This window comes from Oncorhynchus kisutch, linkage group LG15, assembly GCF_002021735.2.
Source record: "Oncorhynchus kisutch isolate 150728-3 linkage group LG15, Okis_V2, whole genome shotgun sequence".
Classification (NCBI taxonomy): Eukaryota; Metazoa; Chordata; class Actinopteri; order Salmoniformes; family Salmonidae; genus Oncorhynchus; species Oncorhynchus kisutch.
Window position 1 is genome coordinate 19,893,010 of NC_034188.2, and position 17,867 is coordinate 19,910,876.

The 17,867-nt window shown below is 41.4% G+C and overlaps 1 protein-coding gene across 1 annotated transcript; it reads left to right on the forward strand.

Annotated features, from left to right (window-relative positions):
• Nucleotides 1-975: 975 nt before the first annotated feature.
• On the forward strand, nt 976-14,506 carry st3gal5 (ST3 beta-galactoside alpha-2,3-sialyltransferase 5). The gene is made up of 7 exons (XM_020502124.2): nt 976-1,307; nt 7,360-7,466; nt 7,819-7,942; nt 8,576-8,907; nt 9,525-9,711; nt 9,904-10,062; nt 11,814-14,506. Exons 2-7 carry the CDS (start codon nt 7,435-7,437, stop codon nt 12,069-12,071), a joined length of 1,092 nt encoding a protein of 363 aa, XP_020357713.1. The 5' UTR covers nt 976-1,307; nt 7,360-7,434; the 3' UTR covers nt 12,072-14,506.
• Nucleotides 14,507-17,867: the final 3,361 nt, after the last annotated feature.

The window sequence follows — 17,867 nt, forward strand, 5'->3', positions numbered from 1 at the left end:
TGAGTAGAGTGTTGAGTATTTTATAAATGACATCGCCGAAGTCGAGGATCGGTAGGATGGTCAGTTTTACGAGGGTATGTTTGGCAGCATGAGGGAAGGATGCTTTGTTGTGAAATAGGAAGCCGATTCTAGATTTAATTTTGGATTGGAGATGCTTAATGTGAGTCTGGAAGGAGAGTTTACAGTCTAACCAGACACCTAGGTATTTGTAGTTGTCCACATATTCTAAGTCGGAGCCGTCCAGAGTAGTGATGCTGGACGAGGGGGCAGGTGCGGGCAGTGGTTGGTTGAAGAGCATGCATTTAGTTTTTCTTGCATTTAAGTGCAGTTGGAGGCCACGGAAGGAGAGTTGTATGGCATTGAAGCTCGTCTGGAGGTTAGTTAACAGTGTCCAAAGAAGGGCCTGAAGTATACAGAATGGTGTCGTCTGCGTAGAGGTGGATCAGAGAATCACCAGCAGCAAGAGCGACATCATTGATGTATACAGAGAAGAGTCGGCCCGAGAATTGAACCCTGTTGCACCACCATCGAGACTGCCAGAGGACAACAGGCCCAGACAACAGGCCCTCCGATTTGACACACTGAACTCTATCTGAGAAGTAGTTGGTGAACCAGGCGAGGCAATCATTTGAGAAACAAAGGCTGTTGAATCTGCCAATAAGAATGTGGTGATTGACAGTCGAGAGCCTTGGCCAGGTCGATGAATACGGCTGCACAGTAATGTCTCTTATCGATGGCGGTGATGATATAATTTCACACCTTGAGCGTGGCTGAGGTTGTTATTAAAATGTATTATTAGGTTATTATTATGGCTGTGGCTATTATATGTAATTCTATGAAAGTGTGTACATCCACAGACCATCCATTCTGGGTCACTGAGGTATAAGAAGCTATGGGTGGTCTTTTATTTTGAAGGATAGGTCACATACCGGAAGCAATTATGAATCTGCTCCCCGCTCATTGGTTATGCAGATTAGTACGAATTCCCACTAGTTACCACAGCTTCAAAGTCGCTATATTGGCTGTCGTAAAATTGTATGAAAACCCTGCTTTTTGGGGTAAATGTACGGTTAGGCATAATGCTAGAAGTGTGATTAGGCTTATCTTTAAAACCAGGTTTTAAGAAGATACATTGTAGAAATAGACGGGGTTAGTCATGATTATGACTTTGTGGCTACTCGTGATAACCACGTCCCTTCCATGATTATCAACGTTACTGTTGCTGGCTACATCAAATAACATATCGTCAGATAACGTGAACATTCATTATACTGTCAAGATGACTGCTTATAAACGTCCGCTGATGGGTAAGTAGTTACAGTAGCTGGCTAAATAAGCATCCAACGTTCGCTTGCTGGTGATAGATAGTATGATAAAAGCTAGCTAACGTTAGCTAGCGCGTAACCGTTTGTGTCAAAATAACAAGTTGGATTTTGGACTTCCTATGTTACGTTAAATACGTGATCTTCCCAGACATATTTTAGGGCGTTAACGTTTGCTATCTAGCTGTGGGCTTCAGTAGCTAACCAACTGTCAAGCCATAGGGTAAATCCATTGGAATTCAATTGTTTTTTGACATCGTGCCAAAACATTCAGGACTAGTTAAAGGTGCTCAGTTGACTTATTTTGCATACACCGCCATACCATGAGACATGGACATACTTCATCACTGGAAAATATAGCTAAACGGTTGCGTTTGCTATCAATAAAAAGCGTACAACGGGGTTGTCTAAGGATTTGGAAAATCATTTAAATAAATACAAATTTAAACCTTTTAACGTCTAAAAAAACAAACTCTTATTTGTTTATATAATTGTACGTTTAAGCCGGGAACTCGGAAAAAATACAAGCTCTAACTGGAGAAAATCCTTTTGAATGGTCCGACTTGAAAATCCAACTCGGAACCGGAGGCATCTTTCAACATATTTTTTTCTTCTTCCGTTAACAACAAATCAATACAGAGAGTATATGAGGGAACACAAGTGTGTATATATATATATGTATATATGTATGTGTGTGTATATATATATATATATATATATATATATATATATATATATATATATATATATATATATATATATATATATATATATATATATATATATATATATATATATATGTGTGTATATATATGTATGTATATGTATATATATATATATATGTGTATATATATGTATATGTATATATATATGTATGTATATATGTATATGTATATATGTGTATATATATGTATATGTATATATATGTATATGTGTGTATATAAGGATATATATATACAATTGAGCTAGGGGGTACAATATCACATTACACAAGAATAATGAAATGAATTAAACATAAACATGTTTCGGCTTATTCCTATAGGTAAAGAATCCAAGCAGTACATCTCTCCACAATCGTGTAAGACCTTCAAAAGTGTTCAATTATAAATCTGATGTTTTGCCACAGTTTTCTTGAAAAGATGCAACATTGTTTATGGGTGGTCATTACAGAAGGAGAAATTTGAGTTGATGTTTTCATTAAATTTCTTCATATAGTGGTTGGCAGGATAATATTTATGAATAATTTTTGTTAACAAGTAGGTATGTGTGTGGCAACATCCAAACTTTTTTCCAACAGATATTATCAATAAATCCATTCCAATAAGGAATAGGTATACAATAAGGTATACAACATCCTGCTGAAACAAGGTTCTTATCGCTCTGTTGTTGAATGGACCAAAAGAGAAACAAATCTTTCCTACTGATGAGTCAACAGGGTCAATAGAAGGTAGGCTCTGAGGGTCAGGTCTTGACACGTTCCTGAATAACAGAGCAACACCTGAGGGAATGGCATCTAAAACAATTGCAAAATCTTTAGGTGTTACAGGGACCTTATAAGGAATTCTTATCACTTTACAACTGAGTAAAAGACCCTCTGCATTTACCAGTTGGCTCACCAATAGGATATTATTTCGGAACCAATATTCTAAAAACAAAGAAGTATTTTTATACAATATATTCTGATTATTCCATACATCTTTGTGGAGAAAAATTGTTTATAAATTAAGGACCATGACAAGAAAACCTGCCGATGAAAAGCAGAAAGTTTCACTGGAATTTTGTCAATATTATAATTGCAAAACAACATGAAGTTAAGGCCACCAAAAGTAGAGAAGACATGATGAGGAATAAAATTCCAGATAGAAGTGGGTCTTCTTAGGAATTGTTTTATCCAATTGATCTTAAAAGTATTATTTAAAGTAGTGAAGTCCAGAAAATTCAGTCCACCATTCTCATAAGTGTTCATTACAACAGTTTTCCTAATGTAATGGGTACGGTTTCTCCACAGAAAGTTGAAAAGCATCTGGTCTATCTCCTTGCTTATTTTACTGTCAAGATATAAAGATAGAGCACCATATGTTAGTCTAGAGATACCTTCAGCCTTGGTTATTAGGACTCTACCTTTTTAAAGATAAGTCCCTCTGTAGCCATTGATTTAGCTTCTTCTGGGTATTTTTAATAAGAGGGTTAAAATTTAAGCCTCTTTTTTTATGGTTATGCCTAAATATGTAAGTTATTTTTTCTGGAATACCATAATATGAAGGTGTCACAATCTTTGACAGCCATGAGTTCACATTTATTAATGCTAAGATATAGACCAGACGCTTTGGAAAAGGATTATATCACATTGATCGATATGGGAATTTGGTTAGCGTCTTTCAGAAAAAAGTGTAGTATCGTCAGCCAGCTGGTTTATAATAATTTCTTTACCAGCTATGTTCATTCTAGATCTCCGATTTTCCGACCTGACGTCATGTTTTTTTTCCCAAGTTCACAGTTATTGAAAGCACTTGAACCTACTTTACATCGCTACAGTCCAAACGCGAAGAGCCCTCGGACCTGAACCCTCACCCCCTGAATGACGTTTTATATCGTCACATCCGAGTGTACCTCAAATGTCGCTTACCCAAGCGTGGGAGAGTGATGATCGGAGAGGTAACGTCCTTGGTGGAAGTCTTGAAGTTGAGCTTAAAAACAACCAACCTAAAGCTATAAAGATACCTAGCAGCCTAAAGTCGCTCACACTCCTGTCAGGTAGCTAGCTACAGTTATCCTGGCTAGCTAGTTTTATAGCTAGCCAACGTTTTTATAGGCTCCTCACCACGAGACTACGCAAATTTCGCATGTACCAACGCCAAAATCAATGTAATCTATATTGACCCTTTTCCAGTACATGACACACTGACGTCACGCACAGATGTGCGCGACTCTTGGTGGCTGTAAGAAGGCCATCGCCATCTGCGCCCATTCAACATAACTTTAATCTAGACTTGTGTTACTTTTAAACCAACATTTTGGGGGGCTTCTCTTACGCTTACAATTATGTTGTTTTTCTTTCTTGAACAGTTGCTAAGGTATTTGGTTGTGCTCTTTGCAAAATAACTTGTGGATGCAGAAGTTGTTAGATAGATGCTAACACTCATTGATATAGGCTGTAGCAAAAGCTATAACAAACCATTTTGCTGGGTGAGGTTGAAGTGTTTTTAAAAGTATAATGCAGTTGATTTGCGATGATGACACAAACATTATATTAAGCAGGACATTCATACGAGCCTTAAAATCCAATTATAATCCAAAAGTAGTGTGAAATGCACGCATAAGCAACATGTAAATAGAGGCTTTTATTTTAGCTGGTGTTCTATAAGAACTCTTGTTCTGCCATCCACTTGCGCGCATCGCCCTCGTGCTGCAATGTTTGTAAACACAGAAAGGGGTTTATATATATATGTATGTATGTATGTATGTATGTATGTGTGTGTGTGTGTGTGTGTATATATATGTGTGTGTGTGTGTGTGTGTGTGTTTTAGCAAGCTTGAGTCATTTTGTTCTCACATGCCAAAAATGCAGCTATGTTGATTTAAATTGGACATGTTTGCATTGAATTTTGGGTCATATCAACCCCACAATTGATCAAAGTTCTTCACTCGCTTCCTCAAACTAAATCGAGGGCAGAGGGGGCAATGTTTGAATTGGACTACCACTTAAAATGGCAATCCAACTGCATCCATTTTTTGATGGGGATTCCCCCGAGGAAAAGTGTGTAAAGGAAGTAAAATTAACGTGTTTGGACTGCATCTGAGGTTTTTGTGTCTTTCCCACCATCAGTTGAGACAACATGCTATTGAATACAGGAGAACGAAGGTTACGTATGTGAGCTATTGAATCACTACAATATGTAGATCAAGAACACTAAGGTAACCTGCCTAAATGACTACAGACCCGTAGCACTCACGTCCGTAGCCATGAAGTGCTTTGAAAGGCTGGTAATTGCTCACATTAACACCATTATCCCAGAAACCCTGGACCCACTCCAATTTGCATACCGCTCAAACGGATCCACAGATGATGCAAACTTTATTGCACTCCACACTTCCCTTTCCCACCTGGACAAAAGGAACACCTACGTGAGAATGCATCGAGAGAATCCTGACTGGTTGCATTACTGCCTCTGACCGTAAGGCGCTACAGAGGGTAGTGCGTGCCACCCAGAACCTCTACACCAGGCGTGTGTCAGAGGAAGGCCCAAAAAATTGTCAAAGACCCCAGTCATAGACTGTTCTCTCTGCTACCGCGTGGCAAGCGGTACCGGAGAGCCAAGTCTAGGACCAAAAGGCTTCTCAACAGAAGCCTTTTGGTCCCCAAGCCATAAGACTTGAACAGGTTATCAAAGTGACAAATGAACTTTGATTTGATGAAAGCCTGCTCCAGAGAGCTCAGGATTTCAGACTGGGGCAAAGGTTCACCTTCCAACAAGACAACGACCCTAAGCACACAGCCAAGACAAAGTAGGAGTGGCTTAGGTACAAGTCTCTGAATGTCCCGAGTGCCTCAGCCAGAGCCCGGACTTGAACCCGATCGAACATCTCTGGAGAGACCTGAAAATAGCTGTGCAGCGACGGCTCCCCATCCAACCTGACAGCTTAGAGGATCTGCAGAGAAGAATGGGAGAAACCCCCCAAATACAGGTGTGCCAATCTTGTAGTGTCATACCCAAGAAGACTCGAGGTTCTAACCACTGCCAAGGGTGCTTCAACAAAATACTGAGTAAAGGGTCAGAATAGTTATGTAAATATTATATTTCTGTTTTTTTTTAATACATTTGCAAAAAAGTTTAAAAAATCTGTTTTTGCTTTGAAATTATCCGGTATTGTGTGTAGATAGATTGAGGAGGGGGAAAAACAATTTAATCAATTTTAGAATAAGGCTGTAGCATAACAACATGTAGAAAAAGTCCAGGGGTCTGAATACTTTCCGAATGCACTGTACACTCCAACATAGAGCTCTTACTAAGTAAATCCTCTCTGTAATGAGTCGTGAAAAGGAAGAGGTGGAAGGAGTGCGGCGGCACTCCCCCGCAGCACTACCCGGTACACAGGACTAATCTGAAATTCTTACTCGGAATGTATCCTGCCGAATGGAAAGATACCATGTTGGATTGATCCAATATAGTGTCATTTCAATCATATACATATAATTCATAGAATGGACTTATCCCTTAAGACCACTGCAATTTAGCTGGTGCACCATTTGAAATTGAATGGACAGTTTTACTTGTAATCTCTAGCATAAAGATGGCCGCTGGTCCACCCACTGTCGAATGTAAACTTAAATGTTCTATTCTATATTCTATTATCTATATTTCAATATTTTTCCTATAGAGTATTGACAGTATAATTTTAAAACAGATGTTCCCATTCAAGTCAACATTCTCTTATGTGTGGACCTCCAACCATCTTTGTGGTACCATTTCAAAGTAGACATTTTTTTTCAATTGTATTCCCCTTTTAGTACATTTTATCAGCCAAAACATGACACCCACCCTGTATTCAAGAGGGTGTTGTGTCTCAACCGATGGCAGGCACAACACAAAAACCTCCGCTGATTTTGAATAGGGTTTAAGCTACAGCATATGCGAATATGAGAAAAAAAAATGGACATTTATGCATTTTTTTTAATATAAAAGAAACTTTATTCAAATATATAATAGTTGGATAACGTTGTTTGTAAACTTAAGTGATATAAATCTGAACCGTTTATTTTTTCCAGTGATGAAGACATGGATGTCAGATGGTATGGTGGGGTATGCAAAATAGGTCAACTTTGAGCACCTTTATCTCTTGAATGTTTTTGCATTGAGGTCCAAAGAGTCACTTTCTGAGCACTTCTACAATGGACAAATGTGTATGGAATCTTTCGTTCAAATTCAAAGGGATGCTTTCAAAAAGTGATTGAATTCAAATGGATTTACCCCATACACATACTGTACTGTTTTGGATTGGCTGTGCTGAATTACCTTTGACCTGCTACTGGGTGTAGGAACTGTCCCATGAGGAACAGGCTAATCAGCGATAACGACAGAGGGAGGCACATTAACTTCCTGACAACAACAAGATGAGGATTTCAAAGCGTTGTGGCTCCAACAGGTAAATATTGTTAGTTTGTTCACCCTATTTATTAATAATCACTAGCTAAATGAAGACTCTATTGAAACCCTGTTTTACAGAGTTCCAACTGCCTACTTGATAAGTTATTCAGTTGTTACTCAGTTATTATTAGGCTACTCCAGGTGCTTGCATGTCCCTGTGTCAGGAATGAGCTCATGGGCATTTCATCATGCAGCCACAAATTTGTTTAGAAATACTAGCTTAATTTCCTTACCTGGCTCAGAAGCACACTACATAACTTGTCCTGGAGGCATTACGTCATGATCATGTATGATATTATATATAAAGAAGCATTGTTCACTGTGTAACAGTGAACATATTATTCCTGCAGACGTTTGTTGTTGCCCTTGATGGTCCTCGGGTTGATGATCTTACTGGCTGTTGTAACCCTTAATTGGTTTGAGACTGAATCACAGATGCCTTTGGCATGGCACGTGGATCCCAACCACCGAAAGGTAAGGCTCTTCATCTTTGTTTGTAACCGTTCAGCGTTGACTTTATAATCATTTTATTTAACTAGGCAAGTCAGTTAAGAACAAGTTCTTATTACAATGTGAACATTACAAACGGCCAAACCCGGACGACGCTGGGCCAATTGTGTGCCGCCGTATGGGACTCCCAATCACGTCAGGATGTGAGACAGGCTGGATACGAACCAAGGACTGTAATGACGCCTCTTGCACTGAGATGCAGTGCCTTAGACCGCTGCGCCACTTCAGGAGCCCCAAAATGTTCAAACAACAACACAGGGATTGGGCTGGAGAAATGTAACCATATGGGTGCAAGGACTAACCATTCATGTTGTTAAAATTATAGTTTTAACCATGTTTTGAGGCTATACCGTATTTGTTTACAATTACATTGTTTATAAACAATGGAGTAAAACAAGCTTATATTTTGAGTTCTGATGGGGTGTATAGTACAGTTGAGCTAAGCTCATGAGGCATTTATAAGTTATATTCTTCAAGAATCAATGCGTCGTTATCATGAATTGAAAAGACCAAAAATGGATTTATCAATTGTAGATAGCTTCTTTTAATGTGTTTATTTATAGTGGTGCATTTGATACAATTATATGATCTTTCCAGCTTGTGCACTCTTTTGTACGGGGTGTTCTTTCGAACCAGTGCAGACCAGCCTTTGCCAGGAAGGGAGTAGAAGCAAGGCTCCAGAGCTCTAGTCATGTGACTGATCCTTTCCTGTGGCGGGACACACTGCTGACTCGAGAGATGTTCAAGTACCCCCCACCATTCGGGTTCCGTGACATGCATGGCAAACTGAAGGATGTCCTCAACCTCCTCCCTGCTCAACCAGAGCAGCTGAAGAAAGAGTGCAGACGCTGTGTGGTCTTGGGAAATGGAGGAATCCTCCGTGGCCTTGAGCTGGGTACCCTGCTTGACCAGTTTGATGTTGTCATTAGGTGAGACTACACCTGCTTTGTGTACCTGGATTTTCAAATGGCTCATCTCTAGACCAGGCAGTGAATTCACCTTTGACCGGCAATTTATTGTCGCACATTAAGATTACGGTCACTTTATTGGTCAAATGCATACAAGGTCCAACTGAAATAACTTCCGCTTTTAACCCAACCCCTCCGTAAGACACACATACATGTACATATACAGGCTTTGGAGAGGTGTGGAGAGCTGCCACACTAGGCACCGGGGAGCAGTTGTTGTGGGGGGTTAAGTGCTTTGCTCAAGGCACAATGGTAGGCAATGGCATCTAGAATTTGATACCAGTAACCCTCAGGTTGCCAGCTCACTTCCCGGTAGATTTTCCACTTTTGACCCAGAAATCGAACTAGCAACCCTCTGGTTGCTGGCTCGCCTCTCTAACCATCAGGTTACCTGCCGTCCCCTGCTGCTTATCAACAGGATGAGACTTTCTGTGGAACAGAAGTCATCACTATAATGATAACATTTCTAAGTAAGAAGGGTAGAACTGTTATAGTATATCATTGTTGATTCATCCAAAGAGTGAATGGTTTCATGAGTGGACCTGTGTCACGTTGACATTCTGTTCACTGCACCACAGGCTCAATAGTGGTCCTTTGAGGAACTACAGTAAAGACGTGGGGAACCGGACCTCTATCCGGATGAGCTACCCAGAGGGAAGCCCCAAGGTCTGGGAAGATGTGGACCCTGAGCTGCTGTTTGTGGCGGTGGTCTACAAGGCTGTAGACTTCAAGTGGATCAGAGCAATGATCAACAGACAGAGAGTTGTGAGTTGTAAAGCCCACCACCAGAAACATGAACAAAATATTAATTTAAAGAAAAAGAGAATGAAATTAGGTAATGTGTAGGCATAGTTGTTGAAATTTTTATAAGGAGCACAGACATGGCTGAGCGATTTGAAATGCAAATTCAGACACTGCCTACTACTTTACCTAACATTAGATTTGTTTTTGTTTCAGTCCCTTTGGGACTGGCTGTTTTTCTGGCAGAAGGTGCCAGAGAAGATTCCAGTAGACTTATCAAAGTTCCGTGTGTTGAATCTGGAGATCATCAGGCAGATGGCGATGGACCTGTTAGCCTACTCCTCCCCACAGAAACGCCTCTGGGGCTGGGATCAGGTCAGACAACCTTTCACCAGTTAAACAGTGCATATTACACTGAAGACTTACAAAACATATTCATACACTAACTAAACTGAAATGAAAGGAACAATAATAAAAAAAGCTTTGATGTATAGACATAATGGGCCGTTTTGGAAGAGTTCTCTACTAGTCGGACATTCTATGCACATAATCATCCCAGTTGGTAGAATGTTTATCTTTGCCATCCCCTGGCAAGATAAAGGAGACTCAATATTGACTGTTCAAATTGTGGGTGTAAAAAATGTGTCAATGCCTTTTCTGTAAACTGATTGTTCTGCTAGCAACCAGCAGCAATCTTTACCTGTAGCACAGGAGAGGGCCGTGCCTGTTTTCTAATACACTGCTCAAAAAAATAAAGGGAACACTTAAACAACACAATGTAACTCCAAGTCAATCACACTTCTGTGAAATCAAACTGTCCACTTAGGAAGTAACACTGATTGATAATAAATTTCACATGCTGCTGTGCAAATGGAATAGACAACAGGTGGAAGTTATAGGCAATTAGCAAGACACCCCCAATAAAGGAGTGGTTCTGCAGGTGGGGACCACAGACCACTTCTCAGTTCCTATGCTTCCTGACTGATGTTTTGGTCACTTTTGAATGCATCAGGAGACGTGGAGGAGGCCGTAAGAGGGCAACAACCCAGCAGCAGGACTGCTACCTCCACCTTTGTGCAAGGAGGAGCACTGCCAGAGCCCTGCAAAATGACATCCAGCAGGCCACAAATGTGCATGTGTCTGCTCAAACGGTCAGAAACAGACTCCCTGAGGGTGGTATGAGGGCCCGACGTCCACACGTGGGGGGGGTTGTGCTTACAGCCCAACACCGTGCAGGACGTTTGGTATTTGCCAGAGAACACCAAGATTGGCAAATTCGCCACTGGCACCCTGTGCTCTTCACAGATGAAAGCAGGTTCACACTGAGCACGTGACAGACTTGACAGTCTGGAGACACCGTGGAGAACGTTCAGCTGCCTGCAACATCCTCCAGCATGACCGGTTTGGCGGTGGGTCAGTCATGGTGTGGGGTGGCATTTCTTTGGGGAGCCGCACAGTCCTCCATGTGCTCGCCAGAGGTAGCCTGACTGCCATTAGGTACCGAGATGAGATCCTCAGACCCCTTGTGAGACCATATGCTGGTGCGGTTGGCCCTGGGGTCCTCCTAATGCAAGACAATGCTAGACCTCATGTGGCTGGAGTGTGTCAGCAGTTCCTGCAAGAGGAAGGAATTGATGCTATGGACTGGCCCGCCCGTTCCCCAGACCTGAATCCAATTGAGCACATCTGGGACATCATGTATCGCTCCATCCACCATTGCACCACAGACTGTCCAGGAATTGGCGGATGCTTTAGTCCAGGTCTGGTAGGAGATCCCTCAGGAGACCATCCGCCACCTCATCAGGAGCATGCCCAGGCGTTGTAGGGAGGTCATACAGGCACGTGGCCACACACACTACTGAGCCTCATTTTGACTTGTTTTAAGGACATTACATCAAAGTTGGATCAGCCTGTAGTGTGGTTTTCCACTTTAATTTTGACTGTGACTCCAAATCCAGACCTCCATGGGTTAATACATTTGATTTCCATTGATAATTTTTGTGTGATTTTGTTCATTCAGATCTAGGATGTGTTATTTTAGTGTTCTCTTTATTTTTTTGAGCAGTGTACATTTTGTATTCACTGTCCTCTGTAACTTGACATTGTTTGCTCTCCTCTTTGTGCAGAACGTGCCCACCATGGGCATCTCAGCCCTCAACCTGGCCACCTACCTGTGTGACGAGGTCAGCCTAGCAGGCTTTGGTTACAACCTCAGCCAGAAGGAGACGCCCCTGCATTACTATGACAATATACCCATGACAGCTATGCTGGGGCAGAACATGCACAACGTGGACCGTGAAAGGGCTCTCCTCCAGAGCCTGGTGAGGGAAGGGACTGTATCAGACCTCACAGGGGGCCTGCACTGCACCTTCTGCCCCAGCTGAAAGAGACTGATCTGGGCCCGCAGCGCAGCTAGCGACACACCAACGATCTACCTTCCACTGACTTATCATTCCAATACTTTTCACCCTGGAATTCAAAAAGTTGATTTGAGTCTATGGATCTGGGGACTTGACTGCAAACTCTTCTATGTTCTAGTGCATGCCAGCATATTGAATCTGCATGGACTAGTAGATGTGCTGACATGATGGGGAACAGTGAAGCTGTACACTTCTCCCCTGCGCAGTTGAAAACGACAAGCCTAAATCCTTCTATAAGGGAAGTATTATCACTGCTAAACTTAAATGTTTTTTGTATTTATTAAGAGATCATGTATAATTACTTAATTAAATCTTAGCATAAAGTTGATGCTAAAAAGTGTACAAACATTACCATAAATATTGTGAATAATGAACAGATGGACTAACAACAGATAATTAACATTACCCTTTTTATGCTTTCGATTTTAAGTTCAATGTTTAGTTTGTCCACAAGATGTCTGAATTTGGTTGTGTTTTTACATTTTTGTAATGTAATTATTATATTGTTTTTATTATAATAATGTACTCAATGCTTGACTTGGACTAAGATGGGAGCCGGTACTAATTATATTTACAGTGGGGCAAAAAAGTATTTAGTCAGTTACCAATTGTGCAAGTTCTCCCACTTAAAAAGATGAGAGGCCTGTAATTTTCATAGGTACACTTCAACTATGACAGACAAAATGAGAAAAAAAAATCCAGAAAATCACATTGTATGATTTTTTAAAATTAATTTATTTGCAAATTATGGTGGAAAATAAGTATTTGCCCTCAGAAGATTCAAATGGGAGGCAGGCCTACACACAACCTATATATGTATGTGCCATTTGCTAAATGTTTTTATAATTTAATTATCAGTCACCGTTTTTCTTTTATTCCAGGCTTTATTAAAGAATTCCACAAACGGAAATACACAATGGACAGTTTCTCCTCATGGCTGAGCCACATAATGCCAGGGTATATCTGGTGGGCTTTCTCCTCATTGCTGAGCCACATAATGCCAGGGTATATCTGGTGGGCTTTCTCCTCATTGCTGAGCCACATAATGCCAGGGTATATCTGGTGGGCTTTCTCCTCATGGCTGAGCCACATAATGCCAGGGTATATCTGGTGGGCTTTCTCCTCATGGCTCAGCCACATAATGCCAGGGTATATCTGGTGGGCTTTCTCCTCATGGCTGAGCCACATAATGCCAGGGTATATCTGGTGGGCTTTCTCCTCATGGCTGAGCCACATAATGCCAGGGTATATCTGGTGGGCTTTCTCCTCATGGCTGAGTCACATAATGCCAGGGTATATTTGGTGGGCTTTCTCCTCATGGCTGAGCCACATAATGCCAGGGTATATTTGGTGGGCTTTCTGGAATAAGGACACGTGCATAACGTGGTAGAAAGGGCCATAGAGGATCATATTAATAGAATTCTCTATTTCATTGAGGTCACAATAGTTACATGGTGTTTCCTCTTCCATTTCACCACAATACCGACCTGTTTCAATACACAGAGACAATATCCCTGATCTTACCTATTTCAATACGCGGAGGCAATATCCCTAATCTTACATAGCGATCTCTTGCTTTTCGGGAGGTTGTACATTATATTTCTTACACAGAAATTCCCCCTTAATGAAAGGGTTTATGATTAATCTCCTCCACTTATTTTAATATTGCATCATCAGTTGTGTTTTAATAGCGTCTATGTCTGACTTCATTTGGTTTTCGTACAACTGTTCACAGTCAGACTGTTGGAAAATGTCAGACATTTCAGTTGTCCAGGCTCCCCCTATGGAGAGATCCCATTGAAAAACGCTGCTGGCTATTCTGGCAATTGGCATATCCAACAGTCTATTCCAAAGTCTCACCATACACGCCTACCATCTCACCTCACAGGAATCCCAGCCCATGTCCCAGTTATTTCCAGTATAGGTGCAAACTTGTGGAGACCTAAAAAAATTACGTACTGCTCTGTTATGGACGTGTTAATTTTTGAGATACCTCTTAGCACCCCACACTCCTGCTGAATAGTCCAAGACAGGACACACGCATGTCTGATACAGTTTGGAATACGTAGCATAACCAATATCTTTGAGTGGTTTTGTTTTTCCTAGAACTCCCCCAGGAGCTCTACTTGCTGAGTCGGCCCGGGCAGATGTGCCGTATAGAGAGGTCATATGTTCATCAAAATAAAGACCAAATATTTAGAATTGCTAGTAACCTTGCATTTCTTCACCAAAAAACATCCTGAAAAACAATTCTCTTGGTACCCGGTTTTCTAAAATGCAATATCTATGTTTTTCTGATTGATCATGCGTCTCCATCTTTTGCAACAATTGACTGTACATAATACCATTTTCTGTAGGTCTTGTTCAGTTTCTGCCATTAAAATAATATCATCAGCATATAAGATGTCATATCTTACTCCAATATTTTACTGTTTAATTTATTTTGCCAAATCATTCATGAACATAGCAAACAAGAGTCTGATAAGGCATCTCCTTGTTTTACACCCAAGAATGTGGGAAACCAATCTGTACCATGTTGATTAACATGCAGGTAGTTAGTGCTTTGTAGAGAGACTGGGTTGCGTGATCAAATTTCCCATCCACCCTGTCTTTATCAAACTATAGGCTTAAACAATGTATATTTGTCATGGAACATATCAGAACCCTTTTCATTTGCCTTTGTAGTAGACCAAAGGGGTTCAATTCCCCCTGCAGTAATTCTATTCTTCCATTAGATGGAGTGGAAAGTACAGTAGTCTGCTACAAGTATCATACATGGGCTCCCGAGTGGTGCAGCGGTCTAAGACACTGCATCTCAGCGCTAGAGGCGTCACTACAGACACCATGGTTCTGTGGTGGTGTTTGTGGCTCAGCGGTCTAAGACACTGCATCTCAGCGCTAGAGGCGTCACTACAGACACCATGGTTCTGTGGTGGTGTTTGTGGCTCAGCGGTCTAAGACACTGCGTCTCAGTGCTAGAGGCGTCACTACAGACACCCTGATTTGATTCCAGGCAGTATCACAACTGGCCCAAAAAATAAAGGGAACACTAAAATAACACATCCTAGATCTGAATGAATGAAATATTCTTAAATAGTTCTTTACATTTTCTTTACATAGTTGAATGTTCTGACAACAAAATCACACAAATGATCAATGGAAATCAAATGTATCAACCCATGGAGGTCTGGATTTGGAGTCAAAATTAAAGTGGAAAACCACACTACAGGCTGATCCAACTTTGATGTAATATCCTTAAAACAAGTCAAAATGAGGCTCAGTAGTGTGTGTGGCCTCCACGTGCCTGTATGACCTCCCTACAACGCCTGGGCATGCTCCTGATGAGGTGGCGGATGGTCTCCTGAGGGATCTTCTCCCAGACCTGGACTAAAGCATCTGCCAACTCCTGGACAGTCTGTGGTGCAACGTGGCGTTGGTGGATGGAGTGAGACATGATGTCCCAGATGTGCTCAATTGGATTCAGGTCTGGGGAACGGGTGGGCCAGTCCATAGCATCAATGCCTTCCTCTTGCAGGAACTGCTGACACACTCCAGCCACATGAGGTCTAGCATTGTCTTGCATTAGGAGGAACCCAGGGCCAACCGCACCAGCATATGGTCTCACAAGGGGTCTGAGGATCTCATCTCGGTACCTAATGGCAGTCAGGCTACCTCTGGCGAGCACATGGAGGGCTGTGCGGCCCCCCAAAGAAATGCCACCCCACACCATGACTGACCCACCTCCTAACCGGTCATGCTGGAGGATGTTGCAGGCAGCAGAGCGTTCTCCACGGCGTCTCCAGACTGTCACGTCTGTCACATGTGCTCTGTGTGAACCTGCTTTCATCTGTGGCGAATTTGCCAATCTTGGTGTTCTCTGGCAAATGCCAAACGTCCTGCATTGTGTTGGGCTGTAAGCACAACCCCCACCTGTGGATGTCGGGCCCTCATACCACCCTCATGGAGTCTGTTTCTGACCGTTTGAGCAGACACATGCACATTTGTGGCCTGCTGGAGGTCATTTTGCAGGGCTCTGGCAGTGCTCCTCCTGCTCCTCCTTGCACAAAGGCGGAGGTAGTGGTCCTGCTGCTGGGTTGTTGCCCTCCTACGGCCTCCTCCACGTCTCCTGATGTACTGGCCTGTCTCCTGGTAGCGCCTCCATGTTCTGGACACTACGCTGACAGACACAGCAAACCTTCTTGCCACAGCTCGCATTGATGTTCCATCCTGGATGAGTTGCACTACCTGAGCCACTTGTGTAGGTTGTGGACTCCGTCTCATGCTACCACTAGAGTGAAAGCACCGCCAGCATTGAAAAGTGACCAAAACATCAGCCAGGAAGCATAGGAACTGAGAAGTGGTCTCTGGTCACCACCTGCAGAACCACTCCTTTATTGGGGGTGTCTTGCTAGTTGCCTATAATTTCCACCTGTTTTCTATTCCATTTGAACAATAGCATGTGAAATTTATTGTCAATCAGTGTTGCTTCCTAAGTACAGTTTGATTTCACAGAAGTGTGATTGACTTGGAGTTACATTGTGTTGTTTAAGTGTTCCCTTTATTTTTTTGAGGGCTTCAAAAACTTGTTTTCATCATCCCAAGCTCCTGTTCCAGCACAGGATTAGTTCTATAGTCGATAATGATTAACATTAGAATTGATGTGTGTGTTTTGGATGTTCGCTCAGGTCAAGTTTTCCCTAGGGTCCCAAACTAGCAAACATGTCCCCTTTTATTTCATACATAATGTTCTCTTCATCACAATGGGAATATTCAGTGTAATTTATTTTTTAAGAGAGCACATTGTTAAACTATCTTTAAAATGGAACATTAATAAATTAAATCTACACATTCAACAATGTGTTGGTTTTGTATATTTTCACTGTTTTCAGATGAGATTGATTCCTGGCCGCCACAGCTTGCTTTCCATTTGCTCTGCCTCTTTTTTCCAGACAGACAGAAGTTGTATATACAGGATACTGGTGTTTCCTCTCCGGCTCCAGACCCAATTTTAAGGACTGTAAAAGCCTGAACGGTTTCCAGCTTCCAAAGCTTAGCAACGCTAGAAGAAAACAGATTGTCAGTGAAAGCAATGTGCTCGGGTAAATACCTTGAAAACCAGGTTTTCCTGTTTCTAATGTTGTTAGATATACTATTCATTTATATAAAATATCTACTATTAATTCAAATTATCCTCTGTATGAGAAGTGAAAGTTAAGTACTTAATTTCTTGATAATACAGCACATGGGCCCTTTATTACAGGATAATTCAGTTAATCTATTAGAATATATTTGCAATTACATCGTGACTTTTGTTCCCTTTTAGAAAAGTAAGTTATTTTAATATTTGTAACTTGTTAATGTAAAGTAAGGCACAAGGTAATGTAATGCAGAACAACATCATTCAATCCTCTCTTGTTGACCTTTGGATCCAGTATCCTATGCAAATAGACTATACAAATTACCATTACACATTTTTAAGCTGTCACCAAATTCTATTAAATGGACTGGAAAATACTGATCGATTATCTTGTAGGCCACAAACAGTGGTGATCTTGACAAGTCCTTTCTATGACGTGCCTCAAAAATACGTATTGTAGTCTAGGATTAAAAGAACACAACACATGAACACATCAAGATTTAGACACACATACACGAGGTAGATTCAGATAGAAAATGAAATGTCTTTCATGATCCTAGTCATAATTACAACTTTGTTTTGAGGGAAGCTTGACAGCTGCTATAAGCTCTTTAAAGGTATAG

Coding starts and splice junctions, on each gene's coding strand:
- st3gal5 (XM_020502124.2), top strand. CDS start 7,435: ATGAGGATTTCAAAGCGTTGTGGCTCCAACAG. Junction 8,908..9,524: donor CAGTTTGATGTTGTCATTAG/GTGAGACTACAC, acceptor ACTGCACCACAG/GCTCAATAGTGGTCCTTTGA. Junction 10,063..11,813: donor GCCTCTGGGGCTGGGATCAG/GTCAGACAACCT, acceptor CTCTTTGTGCAG/AACGTGCCCACCATGGGCAT.